The 14904-nt window shown below is 41.5% G+C and overlaps 1 protein-coding gene across 8 annotated transcripts in view; it reads left to right on the forward strand.

Annotated features, from left to right (window-relative positions):
• The window catches only part of LOC143961269 (uncharacterized), a 217974-nt gene that overhangs the window by 86212 nt on the left and 116858 nt on the right, over positions 1-14904 (forward strand). For 5 of the 8 annotated variants that reach the window (XM_077470512.1, XM_077470513.1, XM_077470518.1 and 2 more), the window contains 6 exons: positions 338-583; positions 2290-2487; positions 4455-4570; positions 5776-5837; positions 11140-11282; positions 13147-13203. In XM_077470512.1, the coding sequence (XP_077326638.1) occupies positions 338-583; positions 2290-2487; positions 4455-4570; positions 5776-5837; positions 11140-11282; positions 13147-13203 (822 nt within the window). The remainder of the gene's footprint in view (positions 1-337; positions 584-2289; positions 2488-4454; positions 4571-5775; positions 5838-11139; positions 11283-13146; positions 13204-14904) is intronic. The other 3 variants (XM_077470514.1, XM_077470517.1, XM_077470519.1) reach the window with 3 other exon arrangements.

The raw sequence follows: 14904 nt of genomic DNA on the forward strand, positions 1-14904 counted from the left end.
ACCATCAGAAGCCCAATTATCTTTAAAGGGATTGTAAAGATAACAATTTTATTTTTTTTAAATAACAAACACGTTATACTTACCTCCACTGTGCAGCTCGTTTGGCACAGAGTGGCCCCGAACCTGCTCTTCTGCTCTTCAGCCAATCAGCGGCCAGGCTGAACGGTGGAAAGGACGTCGGGGGACGAGCGCGGGATTTGCGAGGGGGGGGCTCGGGGCGCCGGGACTGTCAGATGTTTTTTCACCTTAATGCATAGAATGCATTAAGGTGAAAAAACATTTACCTTTACAACCCCTTTAACATCTTCTATAACAATTGTTTTCTCCTCTGCTTCAGATCCAGTGTCCACTGAAACATCTATTACTCCACCAATAGAACCTTCAGAACCATCTACACCAATTGTTACCTCTTCTACTTCAAATCCAACGTCTACTTCATCCTCTGAGACATCTGTTATTGTATCAACAGAACAACAATCTCTAGAATCTTCTACAGCAACTTTTTCCTCCTCTGCTTCAGATACATCATTTACTGCAATTGACGTATTATCTTCAGAAAGCACAACGCCTTTTACTGTACCAGGTAATTCCTCAATTCTACTGCTATATATTGGTCCCCCAGGCTGGCTCATCCTCTATTTGCAGTGCCCCCATGGGAAGTGGAACTTGTGTATGCTTGCTCCCGAGCCCCACTGCTGCATGCATTGGCACACAGTGGGACCCCTCCTCCATTATCACTGGCTTTGATTGACAGCAGCAGGAGCCAAGGCAGGAGGGGTACATCATACAGTTTTTGACAGGTCCTTTATTAAAAAATAGTGTTCGTCGATGCAAATCCGTTGTCAATCACAACGCCTGCTGGACCCGGAAAAAAAAAAAAAAACGCTCCAGAGGCCTTCCACCGACTGCCTGATCTGAGCTTTGACAGTTCTTATATAGGCAAGGGGCAGGGCCATCCGGCTATGTCACCTGGTGGCACTGCCCTTTTCTGAGGTCATGTGACATCAGGAGGGGGCGGTGCCATCTGGTGATGTATCTGGGTGGCTGGGGCGAGGGCCCAACTTTGTTTTTTTACATTTTTCTGTTTCCGGGCAACTCCCTTGATTCTTTTCTTTACATTCATCTGTCAGTGGGGAAGATAATGACAGATGACTCATGTTAAGGATGCGGGCGGCCAGCTTCCCGACCCACTGCTTAATAACCAGCTATTTCTTCACACAGAATTCTAATTGGTCGATTTGTTGATCAATTGGTCAAGTTTTTTTGACCAATTTGAATTTCTAATCTTTCTGAAAAGTTGAAATTCATTATAAAACGAATAAACAAAACTAATTTTAACAATTTTCAATGGCTGGCTAGCTTCTTACGGATGATCATCCTGAAAAACCAGCAGCCGACCGTCTCTCGATCAGGGTTCTCAGCCAATGACTGACCAGGGTGTTCTGATCAGTCACTGATAGTGTGTACTAGGCTTCAAACACTTTGGGAAAAGGGGGGAGGGGATCAGCAGCTCAATGACAAAATGTTATCTTTAAAAAGAACTGTTTGGCCTTTATACTATGACTACTGGAAGAAGGGGGTTGGATTTTTATAAGTCAAGCCCACCAAACTGAAATCCCACACATTTTTCCATTTATTTCCTTTGAAAAATATACAGAAATGGTGAACCACATTACTTTAATTGGATTCTTTTAATTGTATATTGAGGTTAGTGTTATGTCAGTGGTCAGGAGAAGACTGGCTAACTTGTAGCACTTGTGTCTCAATATAACAAAGGAGTGAGACAAAACAGTTTCTCAAGCGAGAGCCAAAAGGTAAACTTACCTATGTTACAACCCAAATGGGGAAAGCTGTTTTTGGTAGAGATTTTTTTAATTACTTCCCACCTATTTTTTTGGCTTGTATCACAAAAAAGAAAAAAACGGAGTCGCAAATAAATGCCACCAAAAGAAAGCTCTATTTGTGCAACTAAAATTCTAAAAATTTAATTTGGGTACAACGTAGCATGACTGCGCAATTGTCATTGAAATTGTGAGAGCGCTGAAAGCTGTAAATTTGGCTGGGAAGGAAGGGGGCGAAAGTGCCCGGTATTGTAGTGGTTATGTAGTTACGTTTGAAGCTATCTCGTGTGTTCACTTTCTAGTTTTTTTCTTCAGGTCGCTACAATAAACCAAGATTTCACTTATGATAGAACGTTTACATCTTTGATTCAAGATAGTAATGCTTCACCATCAGAAACCCAATTATCTTTAACATCTTCTATAAAAATTGTTTTCTCCTCTGCTTCAGATCCAGTTTCCACAGAAACATCTATTACTCAAACTCAAACTCAAACAGAACCCCAACCTTCAGAACCACCTACACCAAATGTTACCCCTTCTACTTCAAATCCAACATCTACTTCATCCTCAGAGACATCTGTTACTGTATCAAAAGAACAACAATCTCCAGAATCTTCTACAGCAACCGTTTTCTCCTCTACTTCAGGTACATCATTTACTTGTATAACCAACATATTATCTTCAGCAAGCACAACGCCCCTCACTGTACTGGGTAATTCCTCAATTCTACTGCTATATATTGGTTCCCCAGTGGGGCTCCTGGATCCTCCTCTATTTGCAGTGCCCTTATGGGAAGTGGCACATGTGTATGCTCAGTCCCGAGCCCCACTGCTGCATGCATTGACACAGACAGCGGGACCCTTCTTCTATTATCACTGGCTTTGATTGACACTGGCTTTGATTGACACTAATGGAAGCCAATTGCCCCTGGTGCCACAGCAAGGCCAGTGAGACATGGAATGAGGGGAGAGGAGAGCTGTAAATGTGCACAGCGATGGATCAAATGAGGATTTAGGTAAGTAAAAGGGGGAAAGAGGAGCCAAAACCAATGCCTAAACTTTTTTTAACTTACTGCAAGGAATGTATTAAAATAAAAAAATGTTTAGACTTTAGAACCACTTTAAATTAATCCTGTCACAATCTAGGTAGTTCAAAGTCCTTTTAAGTTTTTATCCATATGGTGGCAACAGTGTCGTGCAATTTCAATGCAGGATGAACAGTGTTGTCACCCTATTACAGAAAATGGAGAAACAATTGATCTACTAGTAAGATTAACAGATAATAAAACTATGTTAACAGGTGACTCAGAAAAACAAAAACTGCTGTGTTATTCCTACTCATAGGACTGCATCATTTGTGTCATTTCTTATACTGGCCAGTGATTTGGTGGGAGGGCTCTTGTTATGTGCAAATATGGACAGAATACTTGTACAATATGGTACACTTACCTCCTAAAGCATCCTGCTCCAGGAATGTAAGATCCACACTCTCCCTCATTGCTCTGTCGCTGTCATCTTCTTTTGGTCTTTTTCTTGGTTTTGACACAAGGGACATAACGCACAGCCAGTGGGGTGTGTCCCTTGTGCTGATGTTGCTTCTGTTAGGCAAAATCCTAATTTGTTCATGTCAACCCTACTGTTATAATCTCCCAGGGCAGCAGGGGTTAATAGAACTAAGGGGCGGTCATAGGCGATCAATATTGCCCAACTATGCCTGCCCAGCTTCTCCATTCATACTACAGCTTCTATGAGTGAAACAAGATTTATGAAGGGGGGGAAGCTTTCAATCATCTGCCTATCCTCCATTCATAGATTGTGTTTCATTCATATAATGTGTGGTACAGCTTTCATGAATGGAAGAGGTGGGCAAAAACGGAGGGTATAGCTGAGAACATAGATGAGAGCCAATGACAGTGCTGTAGCTCTATTAACCCCCACAACACTGGAAGATTATGGCAGTGGTGGGAAGGAGGTGGGGGGGGGGGGGTGGACAGAGGAGGATTTCATCAGAAAAATTGACACATGCTACTGAATTGCCTACACACGGTCACACCAAATTCCGATAGTTTATAACATGGTGACGTACAACACGTACGACGGGACAAGAAAAAGGAAATTCAATAGCCAGTTGCCAATAGCTTCTGTCTTGTAGTTGAATCTGAGCATACACGTTTTTTGGCGTGACGGAATTGCATACACACGATCGGAATTTCCGATAGAAAGTTTTTCTGTTGGGAAAATTGAGAACATGCTCACATCAATTTTTGGCTGGTGGAAATTCGGACAGCTAAATTCCGATGGAGCATACACATGGCTGTATTCCAGTCGTGTGTATGCTTCATAAGTTGTACCCATTGTGCTGATTTTTCAGTTTTTTTTACACTTAGGCTTTAAGGCAGACTAGATATACAGGGTCTCTAGCTTAAAAAAAAAAGATCTTTTACAAGAATTGTAGGAATGTGGAGCCTCTTCTGTAACGAAAGCCTATCTTGCTAGCAATTTTTTTTAAGGATACAGCCTTGAAAACTCATTGCAGCTTTTGTTGCATTACTTATTTATGTTGCAATTATTTGTTCTTTAAGTAGCATCTCTTTCTCTCTCTATCATTTTACAGCTGTTGTCACTATAACAATCAAAGTAACTGTTCAAATCAATGAAAAGTTTCAAGATGCTCTCTTAGACAACACCACCGCAATATATGTCAATTTTACAAATCGGTTTCAGGGTCAGGTATGTTTTTTTTAATTTAATATTTGTTTTCTTCATCACTATTTTGTGTCCTATGATGCTACAGGTCCTTCCTCTGCTCCTCCAGAGGGGGTGATGGTACTGTGAACCCAGGTGGCATAATAACATCTCCCTTTGGAGTCAGTCTACAACAGCTTAGGCACACAGAAAGTGGTCTGAATAATTTTATGGTTCCGGAGGTGAGAATTAGAGGAGATGAAGGAGGAGCTATTGAGCAGAAGGTCTTATAAGAAGCAAAGAGGATGTTTTGAATGATATTTTGAGATAAGTTTGGTGGTAAATCTTGGGGAAAAGAAGTGGATGGCTTTGTATGTTGTAAATATTGTGACTTTTGGGGGAGTGGAAGGAAGTGGAGGAATTGGAAGAGAGGGGTGGTGAATACTGAGTGCTTGGTAAGGTGGATGAGTCGGATAGCAACATTCATGATAGACTAAAAAGAGCATAGCCTGTGTAGAAGTTGGGCTTCGAGGAGGGAGTTGCAATAGTTGATTTGAGAAACAAGCAAGGTAATTAATAGCTTGGTGGTGTTTTTGGTTAACCCTTTCTTGCCCACCCGCCATGGCCTCTTAATTAGGTTTTAAGGTAGGAGAGCAGGACAGACTTGCCATTCTTGTTACCACTGTGGTAGGTTATCACAGTGGTCACATGATTGGGAGCCCATCCCGAATGCTCTTGATCATCGTGGAGGCCAAGAGATGTAGGAACAGCTTGGTCACTATGCTGGAAGCACACAGCAAGCATGTTATCAGGACAGAAACCTCAGCCATCATGGATGCATATATGTGGACTGTGTGCGTAAGGGCCCACCCTCCTTTCCACTCTACACATGCATTACTTATTTGGTAAGAGGCTAAGAAGGGGTGAATATTGGAAATGTTAGAAGTGAAGGTGGCACAGTTTAGACAGTAATATGATTTGGGGTTGATAGGATAGAACAGAGTCCAGGATTACACCTAGCACACTCACATAAGGGGAGTGAGTGATTGTTGTGTTATTCACCTTGATGGAAATGTTGGCAGAGGGTGCAAGGGAAGAGGAAATATTATCATCTCAATTTAAGAAATTTAGTTTTAGGAAATTATGTGAAATTCATAATGATATGTCAGTTAGTATTTAAGGATGTATGAGACTAGAGGGATATGGAGAAATATATCTGTTTCTCTTAAAACGCTCTCTTTGCCTTACAGATGAAAATGTTCTACAAAACAATTCTGAAAAAGGATGTGGAAATCATTATACTATCAATTTCGTAAGTAATAGGCATATGTAGCGCTCACCCCCACAGGATGCACTGAGAATGACCAAGGTCTCCCTAAGGCTGGCCATACGTGGCTGAATTTCGAAAGAATTTTCTTTTGAAAATCAGAAAATTTGTGAGTTTTGTGATCCGATGGTGCCACCATTGATTTCAAAGTTCGGCCAACCAAATCTTCAATTTGACCTCATGTTGCTACAGAAAATAATTTTTGTGGCTGGGAGTCTTTTTGTGGATTTATTGCATAATATTGGAAAATTAGAGGGTTAAGGGTGCAGGATGCTCCAAATGCTAACAACCACAGAAGGACAGTCTCTTAGCACAAATCCTATAGCAGTAGCCTTTGTTGGAGACCAAAAAGAATGGCCAGTTAACCTGGGACTCTATAAGCAAGCAGCCTCAGTCCCTACAGCAACCTCTGGCAATTACTTTCGCAAGCACAGCTCTGATCCCAGATCAAGGTCAAAATACTCAAAATGTCTGAGGACAGCTGCTGCTCACTACATCTTCCATGTGACACTCTTCAATAAGCAAGAAAAGGGATCCTTCTCCAGGTCAGTGTCCACAGGTGATATCCTCCAGAAAATATCCTTTAGTCAGATCACCTTCAGGCCTTCAGCCCATGACATGTTGAGGCCCAACACCAACTTTTCAGTACACACTCTGCTGACATCCCAGGGGCAATAGTCCGAGCAAGCCTTCCAAACATGTATCCTCTCTACAGCCACCCCCCCCCCCCCCTCCCAGGGATTGGCTAAGGTTGGATAAATATTCTTTAGTGCCTGACCATACCAGCTGTTTCTGGAAGTTCTTTCCATTGGAAGACAGGAGCAATCAGCCACCAAACCGAGGGAAACCTGACCAGACTGACCTGACCAGACTTTGGGAATTGAGTATTGAGGTGTAAAGGAGTTCAGCTGGGCATACTGGGAATCTGATATTTATGTGATCTCAATTGTGGCTCCATTTTTTCGAAAATGATTTGAATTAATTTTTCACTATTTGTAATTCACCATTGGTTGAGTTGAAGAAAGCATATAGTAAAAAATCCAGTGACTTTCTTAATGATTACTAAAAGGGGTTTCTGTTTTGGTAGATTTTTAATCAATTAGAATTATTATTTTAGTCTATCAAATGTGCCAGTGTAATTCCTATTAGGTTGCCTTTACAATATAAATCACTTTCATGTTAGTGAGATCATATCATATTCTATTACAGTATATTGTTAATTGAAAGCTGGTTGAATTGCCTGAAAATATGTTAACACCAATTACTGCAGTTATGCATTAATCCAGTTAAAGAATATCCAAACCACAAACCATAAAATGTAATATATTGAGCAGAAGTTAGTTTGGTTTGTTTAATTGCAGCATTAATTTACATCTGTGTGCATGAACTGTCTAAGGGCCCTTTCACACAGGGCGGATCAATGATTATCCGCCCCGTGGATATCCGCTGAGCAGGAAAATGACCGGTCTGTCTCTGCATACTGCACAGGGAAGGACCTGTCACAGCGCCGCTCTCCCCTATGGGAGATCGGGTGACGACGGACCACAGTGTCCGTCGTCACCCGATCCGATGACGGATGGAAAAATAGCTTTTTCCCCCATCACACTTTTTCGGATCGGAGCGGATCAGATGTCAGCGGACATGTCACCGCTGACATCCGACGCTTCATAGAGCTCTATGGAGCATCCGTTCAGGTCCGCCTGAAAAACTGACAGGCGGATCTGAATGGATCGGTAGTGTGAAAGGGGCCTAAATCTGTGCTTAAATCAGCTTGGGCTGTGAGAGGTCCTGGAGGAATTTCCTAATTTAAAAAAATAGAATGTTTGGTGGATTAATAAATAATGCATAGTCAAATGTGTGGAGTATGCTAGGATTTGGGGATTTATCCTATTAAAGAGTCTAAGAGTAGACATTAATTTAAAGTGGTCTTTCGGCAAAAAAAACACATACCGTAGCTGCTGACATTTAATATTAGGACACTTAACTGTCTTGGAATCCAGACATGTCAGCACCCCAGTGTTTCCATTGACTGTCAGGTGCTGTCGCCGCCATTGCTGGTAAGGGAACCCGGCAGTGAAGACTTGGGGCTTAGCAGCTGGGTTCCTACTGCACATGTAAGAACCACTCTGCGCTCTCTTACTGGCCCGACAGCAGGGGAAGGAGAAGGGGGCCAAACTTCTGATGTACCTTGCCGCTGCAAGGTCCAACAGAAATGGGAAAAGTGTACCTATCAGAAACAGGTACCTGCTCCCCCCGAAATGTTCCAAATGTGACACTGGAGGAGGGGAAGAATCAGATAAATGGAAGTTCTATTTTTGGGTAGAACTCCGCTTTAATCTTATGAGGGAGATTGTTTGCTTGTAATGTGCCAGTTCCGTATTTTTGCAAGTAAATATTGTGGTCATTCCACCTAATGCTTTTTAGTTCTCTGTATTTATGCATTCCTCTTTATTTGTACCTGTTGATTCAGTCAGTTACACATTTCCTATCTTAGGGTGGCTACTCAGTGCTCCACTCTCTTTATGGAGGAACAATGTAGCCATCCCTGGATAGCAGCATTGTCAACCAGTAGTATAGGCTGGTATTAGGTGGAATATTGGATTTAAATAGACATGTGTCTAACAAACAAATTGTAATTCCAGTTTTCACTTGCAATGCTTACAGAAAACATTTTTTTTTCTTTTGGGATAAAGGTTTTATATAAATAATAAAAGCTGATTATTGTAAGCACCCTGTCATTGTTAATGGTTTTTCTCAACCCTCTAACTGACACCTTTGCTGGATTGTTTGGCCTGTTAAAAGAAGTTGAAAAATAACATACTTACTGGCTTGATCACCAGAAAAAAAGGGAAAAAAATGAAAAAAAGAAAACCAATGCTGCCACCAGATCTATGCATTGGTATGCTGCAATATATATAATGCGTTTTGGTTCAACTAGCCTTTGCTGGGGAAAGTCCATGGCGTCAAGCCGGGCAGCGGGCAGAGTCACATCAGGTTGGGCATGAGGAAAGTCCATGGCTTTAAACTGGGCAAAGTGCAGCTCGGGCTGAGCAATGGGTACAGACACATCAGGCACATAAGTACGTAAAGCTGGGTAGAAGGCACAGGAACCTCAAGCTGAGTAGCAGGCATATCGAGCTGGGCAGCAGGCACATCAAGCCGGGCGGCAGGCACATCAAGCTGGGTGGCAGGCACATTGAACTGGGCAACAGGCACAATGAACTGGGCAATAAGCATGGGCACATCAAGCTGGGTAGCAGGCACAGGCACATCAAGCAGGGCAGCAGGCACCTCAATCTGGGCAGTAGGCACGGGCACATCAAGCTGGGCAGCAGGTGCAGGCACATCAGGCTGGGCAGCGGGCACATCAAGCTGGGCAGCAGGCAGAGGCTCATCAGGCTGGGCAGCAGAAAGGAACACATTAGGCTGGGCAGCAGACAGGAAAACATCAGGCTGGAACTCTAGCACTTCAGGATGGAACTCTTGCACTTCAGCTGAAACTCTTGCACTTCAGCAGGAACACTAGCACTTCAGGCTGGAACTCTGGCACTTCAGGCTGGAGCTCTGGCATTTAAGGCTGCAGCACTAGTATGACACTTCAGACTGGGATACTGACACCGGAACTTCAAGCTGAGACAGATTGGTGGGTATGGAGGCAGGTTGGGTTAATGGCAGGATCATTTTGGTTGGAAAAAAACTTTAGTTTTTTCTTTGGTTTACCCACTGAAGGTAAGGGGTGCAGCAAAATGGAATGGAGAATTGGAATATGGGAGAGAAGAGTTAACAGTAGCTGGGGGAAGTCCTTGTGGGTTTGTAGGCAGCTGAGAAGAGGCAGGGAGCAGTGACTGCATATGAGTATTTGGTTGGGAGCAGCGTATACTGGGCTGTGACTGAGGTTTACATGGGTGATGGGGAAACATACATTTGGGTAGGCTGGTGTCTGATGGCAGAGGTGGTTTGTTTGGCTGGGACTGATTGCATCATGTCTGACCTTGCCGAAAGTATAGGTTGTACAAACTGTAGTATTTTTTAATCTCCCTATCTAACAAAAGACTGAGCAGACACAATGTACTCAGCAATCACCTGTGGGGAACAGGCTGAGTAGTGCTCACAAAAATCAGCGGGATCATCTGCAAAAAGCCACACAAAGGATACAACCTGATTTATGCTAAAAGGAGGAGAGAAATCATCATTGCCCTCTGGAGTACGGATTTTGATCAAAGGCTGCTTTCCCAAAACAGTAAATAACCCTGATCGACCAGGAAGTGAGCCAAACGGATAGTTTCAAACAACTGGTAAACAGTCCATCCTTTCCTGGCAACAATATTCACCGCTTTCAGATGCCAGCAGAGAAAAATAAATAACCTCATCGGCATTCATGTTTGCAAACAAACTGAATCAAAAATGGTTCCCCTGTACAGCCACTTCTGGTTAGGGATGGCCCTGGTATTCTGTCATAAACCAGATGTGACCAGAAATGTGTGACTGTGACAGGTTTTTATACAGTCCCGATATCACGTAGACTATAACAGGAGCCAGGAGCTGGACCAGTTCAGAAAGAGTGCTCAGCAACACAGAGACCACTACTGTGACAGAACCGGAACTGTGCCACAAGTGCCTCACTTCATCTTACCTGTGAAGAATGAGGACAATTACCCTCTACCCCAACAATGGATCTGAAATGGCCTTACTTTACTCCATGAATACAAGGAGCCCAAAAAAACCATTATTGCCACCAATGGACTGATATAATGAATAAATAATGAGTCTTATCAGGAGATGAAAAAATAAAAAATAAAAAAAAGAACAGAAATAAATATATTTTTAAATGCAGTTAGTATAAATTCCCAAAGGTCTTCTTCTGTCTTTCTCCTGTGATCTACTGTACTGACTAAAAGATGGAGGATCAGCATCAGGAGCCAATCAGGCTTTTCTTAGTGGTGGTAAACCATCACTGATCTGCTGCTCCTTCATTGTCAAATAGCAGTGTTCTTTACCAAGCTGAACCTCTGCTGCAGAGGAGATTAGGGACTTGGCTGTGCCCTTTGGTAGTGGTGCCTTGACCATAAGAGCAGTTGAACAAAGTAAAAAACACTTTGGAAAGTAAAAAAAAAATGTCATATGTACTCGTGGTAAATTATGAGTCTTTTCTGCCTTTCCTATACTGGTGGTTATTCCCATACAACATTAGCCAGCTTATTTTAGGAGTTTACTTGTTTTGTGGTGGTGTTCTTTGTTGTGTTTTGGTACATATTTACAGTTTTAATTGATTTTTTTTTTCTTCCAGCCCTGGAAGTATTATCGTGGAGCACTTGGTTTATATTATATCTAATTTTCAAACTGCTGAAGATGATAAAGAATTCTTTGCCACATCTCTAAATGCTATCCTATATCAACAACAGTGCATGAATGATTCATCAATAGATAACAGTAAGTATGCTCAAGTGTGTTTACTAAATCTTGTATCTGGGAATTTTTATTAATGAGACAGTACACAATAAAAAAAGAAATATGCATACTCTATTTTTAGGATAAAAGGAAAGGAATACAGCAAGTGTTGTGGGGACAAGGAGGACTGGCAAAACCTTCCCTTGAAACTTCACCTTGTCGTCATGATGAGGATAAGTGCATAGCTCCCAACTGTCCCTGATTTTGAGGGACTGTCCCTGATTTGGAGCAATGTCCATCTGTCCCTCTTTCCCCCTCATTTGTCCCTCATTTTGGTCTGATTTATATAGTTTCCAGCACTAAAACCTTCATCTGATTTCTAAATTGCTGCATTTGTAAATTCTAAACTCCACTATAAAAGAATAGCAGTGGTTAAAAAAAGCACCTGTGGGTTTAATCAATCTTTTATTATTTGTGCAATTCTCCTTTAAGGGGACGTGAGAATGGGTGTGTCATATGCCTGCATATTTTTGCTGATGGGTGTCCATCTTTCCCGTCTCAAAAGTAGGTATGTAAGTGTCTAATCACCCCAGCCCTGGATCTGTGGATGTGGGGTTCTGTAGTGGGGACTTTTTGGAGTTTGGAAGCCCAGTTTAGAACAAGGGGACCCTCAGATATCTGTCTCTCACCTCTATGTGAATGAGTACAGCCTGGGTACATAGTATTCCTTGTTAATCATTCAAAAAAAAAAAAATAGAGAAAAAGTAAATAAAAACAACCAGAACGTATAAAAGTCCTTAAGTCAACTCCCAAGAAATGTCCCAAGATGTAAATTCAACATTAGTCATGCTGTCCAGTGATGAGGATCCAGCGTTAATCATGATGAGCATATCTGAATGACACAACAACCCACTGCTACCCCTGTCACAAATGACAGTTCTTCAGAACTTCTGTAATGTAGATGTAAATGACAGCTCTGGGGACCTGGGTGACATCACTGACTAAATATTTTCATGGTCATATTTCTTCAACAGTGTCACCGTGAGCATCTTTGGCTTGTTTGCAATTTGAAGTAAGCCAGCAAGAATCTGTGATTTAAGGACAGTGATAATCTTGATTCTAAATGACAGACTTCCGACTGCATCATCTAGAAGTTCGGACTACTAAACAGGCCAAATCTAGCTAGCTTGTTTGCCCATTCCCAGAACAGCGGAAAGGCTGGGTTGTGTCAAACTTATAGTCAACTAATACAAAGCTCATCTCTAAGGGCCATGGATAAAGTTAGAGTCTACATCCGTATTTAACCCTTGGGGAGTATTTTACCAAAAAGAAAATTCTTATTGCAGGGACTGACTAGTATCTTGGTGCAGACTTCTGGGGAAAACAGTGAGCCAATCACACAAGCAGAAAATTACATTTCTGGGTCCAATTTGTACACCAACAGTGTATAGAACACCTTCAGGTTTCTATATTGTATTGATTTTTTTACAGAAAATTACAGCTCTACAGAATAAAAAGAAAGGACATGTTTAACAACATTAAATTAGAATATGGCTTGTGTAACAACTGTATTTTCTATGTTATTTTTATTTGCCACAAAATTGGAGTTTTAAATTATACAGATGATGACCCATAGTGTACTTAAAATAGGTAACATTATGTATGGATTTTTTTTCCCAAAGGGAACCTTTGGTAAGAAAAATAATGGCTGCTATTAGTAACCTGTTTCTGAAAATATTAGTGTTCTCTGTATGCTTTTCTTTATGAAGGCCATAGTGCAGAGTGATGGTATATATGTACTATGCATCTATGTACCAAGACATTCTTGGAAGACATCAAACGGATCTACTCTTTAATAAACCATTTTTTTAATATACTGTAACACTGTAACTATCTCATTTTACAGATACTCTCTGCTTCAATTTAACAAGTTTTGAGTTTGGGACAGCAGGTAATCTAACAGGTATTCTCTCTCTCTCCATCTCTCTCTCTTGCGCTCGCATATTTATAATCAGACTGGTAAACCAGGTAAAGGTATCATTAAAATAATAAACTTTAAAGGATGAGTCCACCCTAAAGTATTCAGTAGCACGCAGAGCTTGTAGACTAAATCAGCCAGTCTTATATATCTTGGATCCACCAACATCGAGATATTCCTGTTACAATTCCCAACTCTATTCCCGTCCACTTAGTAGTATTTAGTGTTCCTGACAACTTTTCTGGGTTCCAGCTCCTCTCATTACATTCTCCATAATAGAAAATAACTAATAATGCCATCAGGCAAATTGGGAAACACCAAAGCTGGTGTGCAGGGATCACCAACAGAGTCCCTGAGGGACAGAAGAACACAGCACTCTTTGATTGCCAATGTTTTGTATCAAGCATCGTGTTTTCAGGATAGTGTCATAAAAAAAAGCCTCGCCCAGTAGTTCTTTTCTTGGTCTTTAATGGGATTGTGTTTGTTTCATTCTTCTTCTCCAGCATTGTGTGCACAAGTTCTCACCTTTCCTAATATATGATATCCAGGGGTGTTTTCTGAATGTATTACATTTGTGCAAGTTGGGCCCCAGTGTAGACCTGCAACAAGGGGGAGCCATGTCACACTGCAATCACCTGCCATGGTCATTATTTAACAACTTCCCATATAGAGGAGTAGTTATCTGCCTGCCGACACCCAACCCGTACATACAGATGGTTTGCCAACTTATCCTCTTTATCCCTGGATTCCACTTCATAGTAGGCTCCAGCTTCTGGAAATGTACTGCCTCCTGTTACTCCTTGTTTGGTTTTCCCTGACTGATGTGTGGATGAACTTTCCCCTCCCTCTATGGTCATTGCATTATCTTCCTTATCTCCAATATCTAAAAGGGGAACTAGCATATGATGAAAATCATCTTTTTGCAACAAGTCAAAGATTTTGTGATTAAATAATTTCTTGGCACCTCAATGCAGTTTGTGGCGATGGTGGGTTTAGCAGAAGATGAGGAAAAAGGCGCGTTAGCAACTCTTGCAGACAACTAGTTGTTTTGTGCCTGGGAAGAGGAAAACGAGGAGAGTTTTGTTAGTTAATTTACTATGGCCTGCACATGCTGCAGCTGTAAAGCATGACCACTCTGAGAACAAAAAGGCAGACGCTCCTTGCCTCTGAATAGTTTGGCCTGAACATCGCTTTATCCTGAAGAACCAGCTCATCCATAATATATCTGCCTCTCACTTTAGGCTTGCCTGACATTGTTCAAATAATGGGAATTGCCTATATTTAACGGTAGCTATGGCAATAAGAGGGGTAATTATGTGGTGCTTTGGTGCACACTACTTTACTGCACAAATAGGCATGTGCAGAACGGAAAAATTTGTTTAGTTTCAGATAAAATCCTTATGTTACTAATTTTGTTTTGTTATGGAATTCGTTTAGCTTAATTACAGGCTTTGTTTTGTTTAGTTTTCTTTAAAATGTGTTTTATTTAAACATTTTCTACCAAATTCTAACTTTTCAGAATGATTAGAATTCGGATCAGTCACAAAACTATCGACCAATTTGAATTCTGTGTGAAGAAATAGCTGGTTGTCAAACAGCGGGCCAGGAAGCCGGTCGCCTGCGTCCCTAACAAACATGAGTTATCATCTGTCAGTGGGCTTCCCCACTGACAGATGAATGTAAAGA

Source organism: Lithobates pipiens, unplaced genomic scaffold, assembly GCF_037356315.1.
Source record: "Lithobates pipiens isolate NorthernLeopardFrog02 unplaced genomic scaffold, aLitPip1_a1.2 Scaffold_8, whole genome shotgun sequence".
Classification (NCBI taxonomy): domain Eukaryota; kingdom Metazoa; phylum Chordata; class Amphibia; order Anura; family Ranidae; genus Lithobates; species Lithobates pipiens.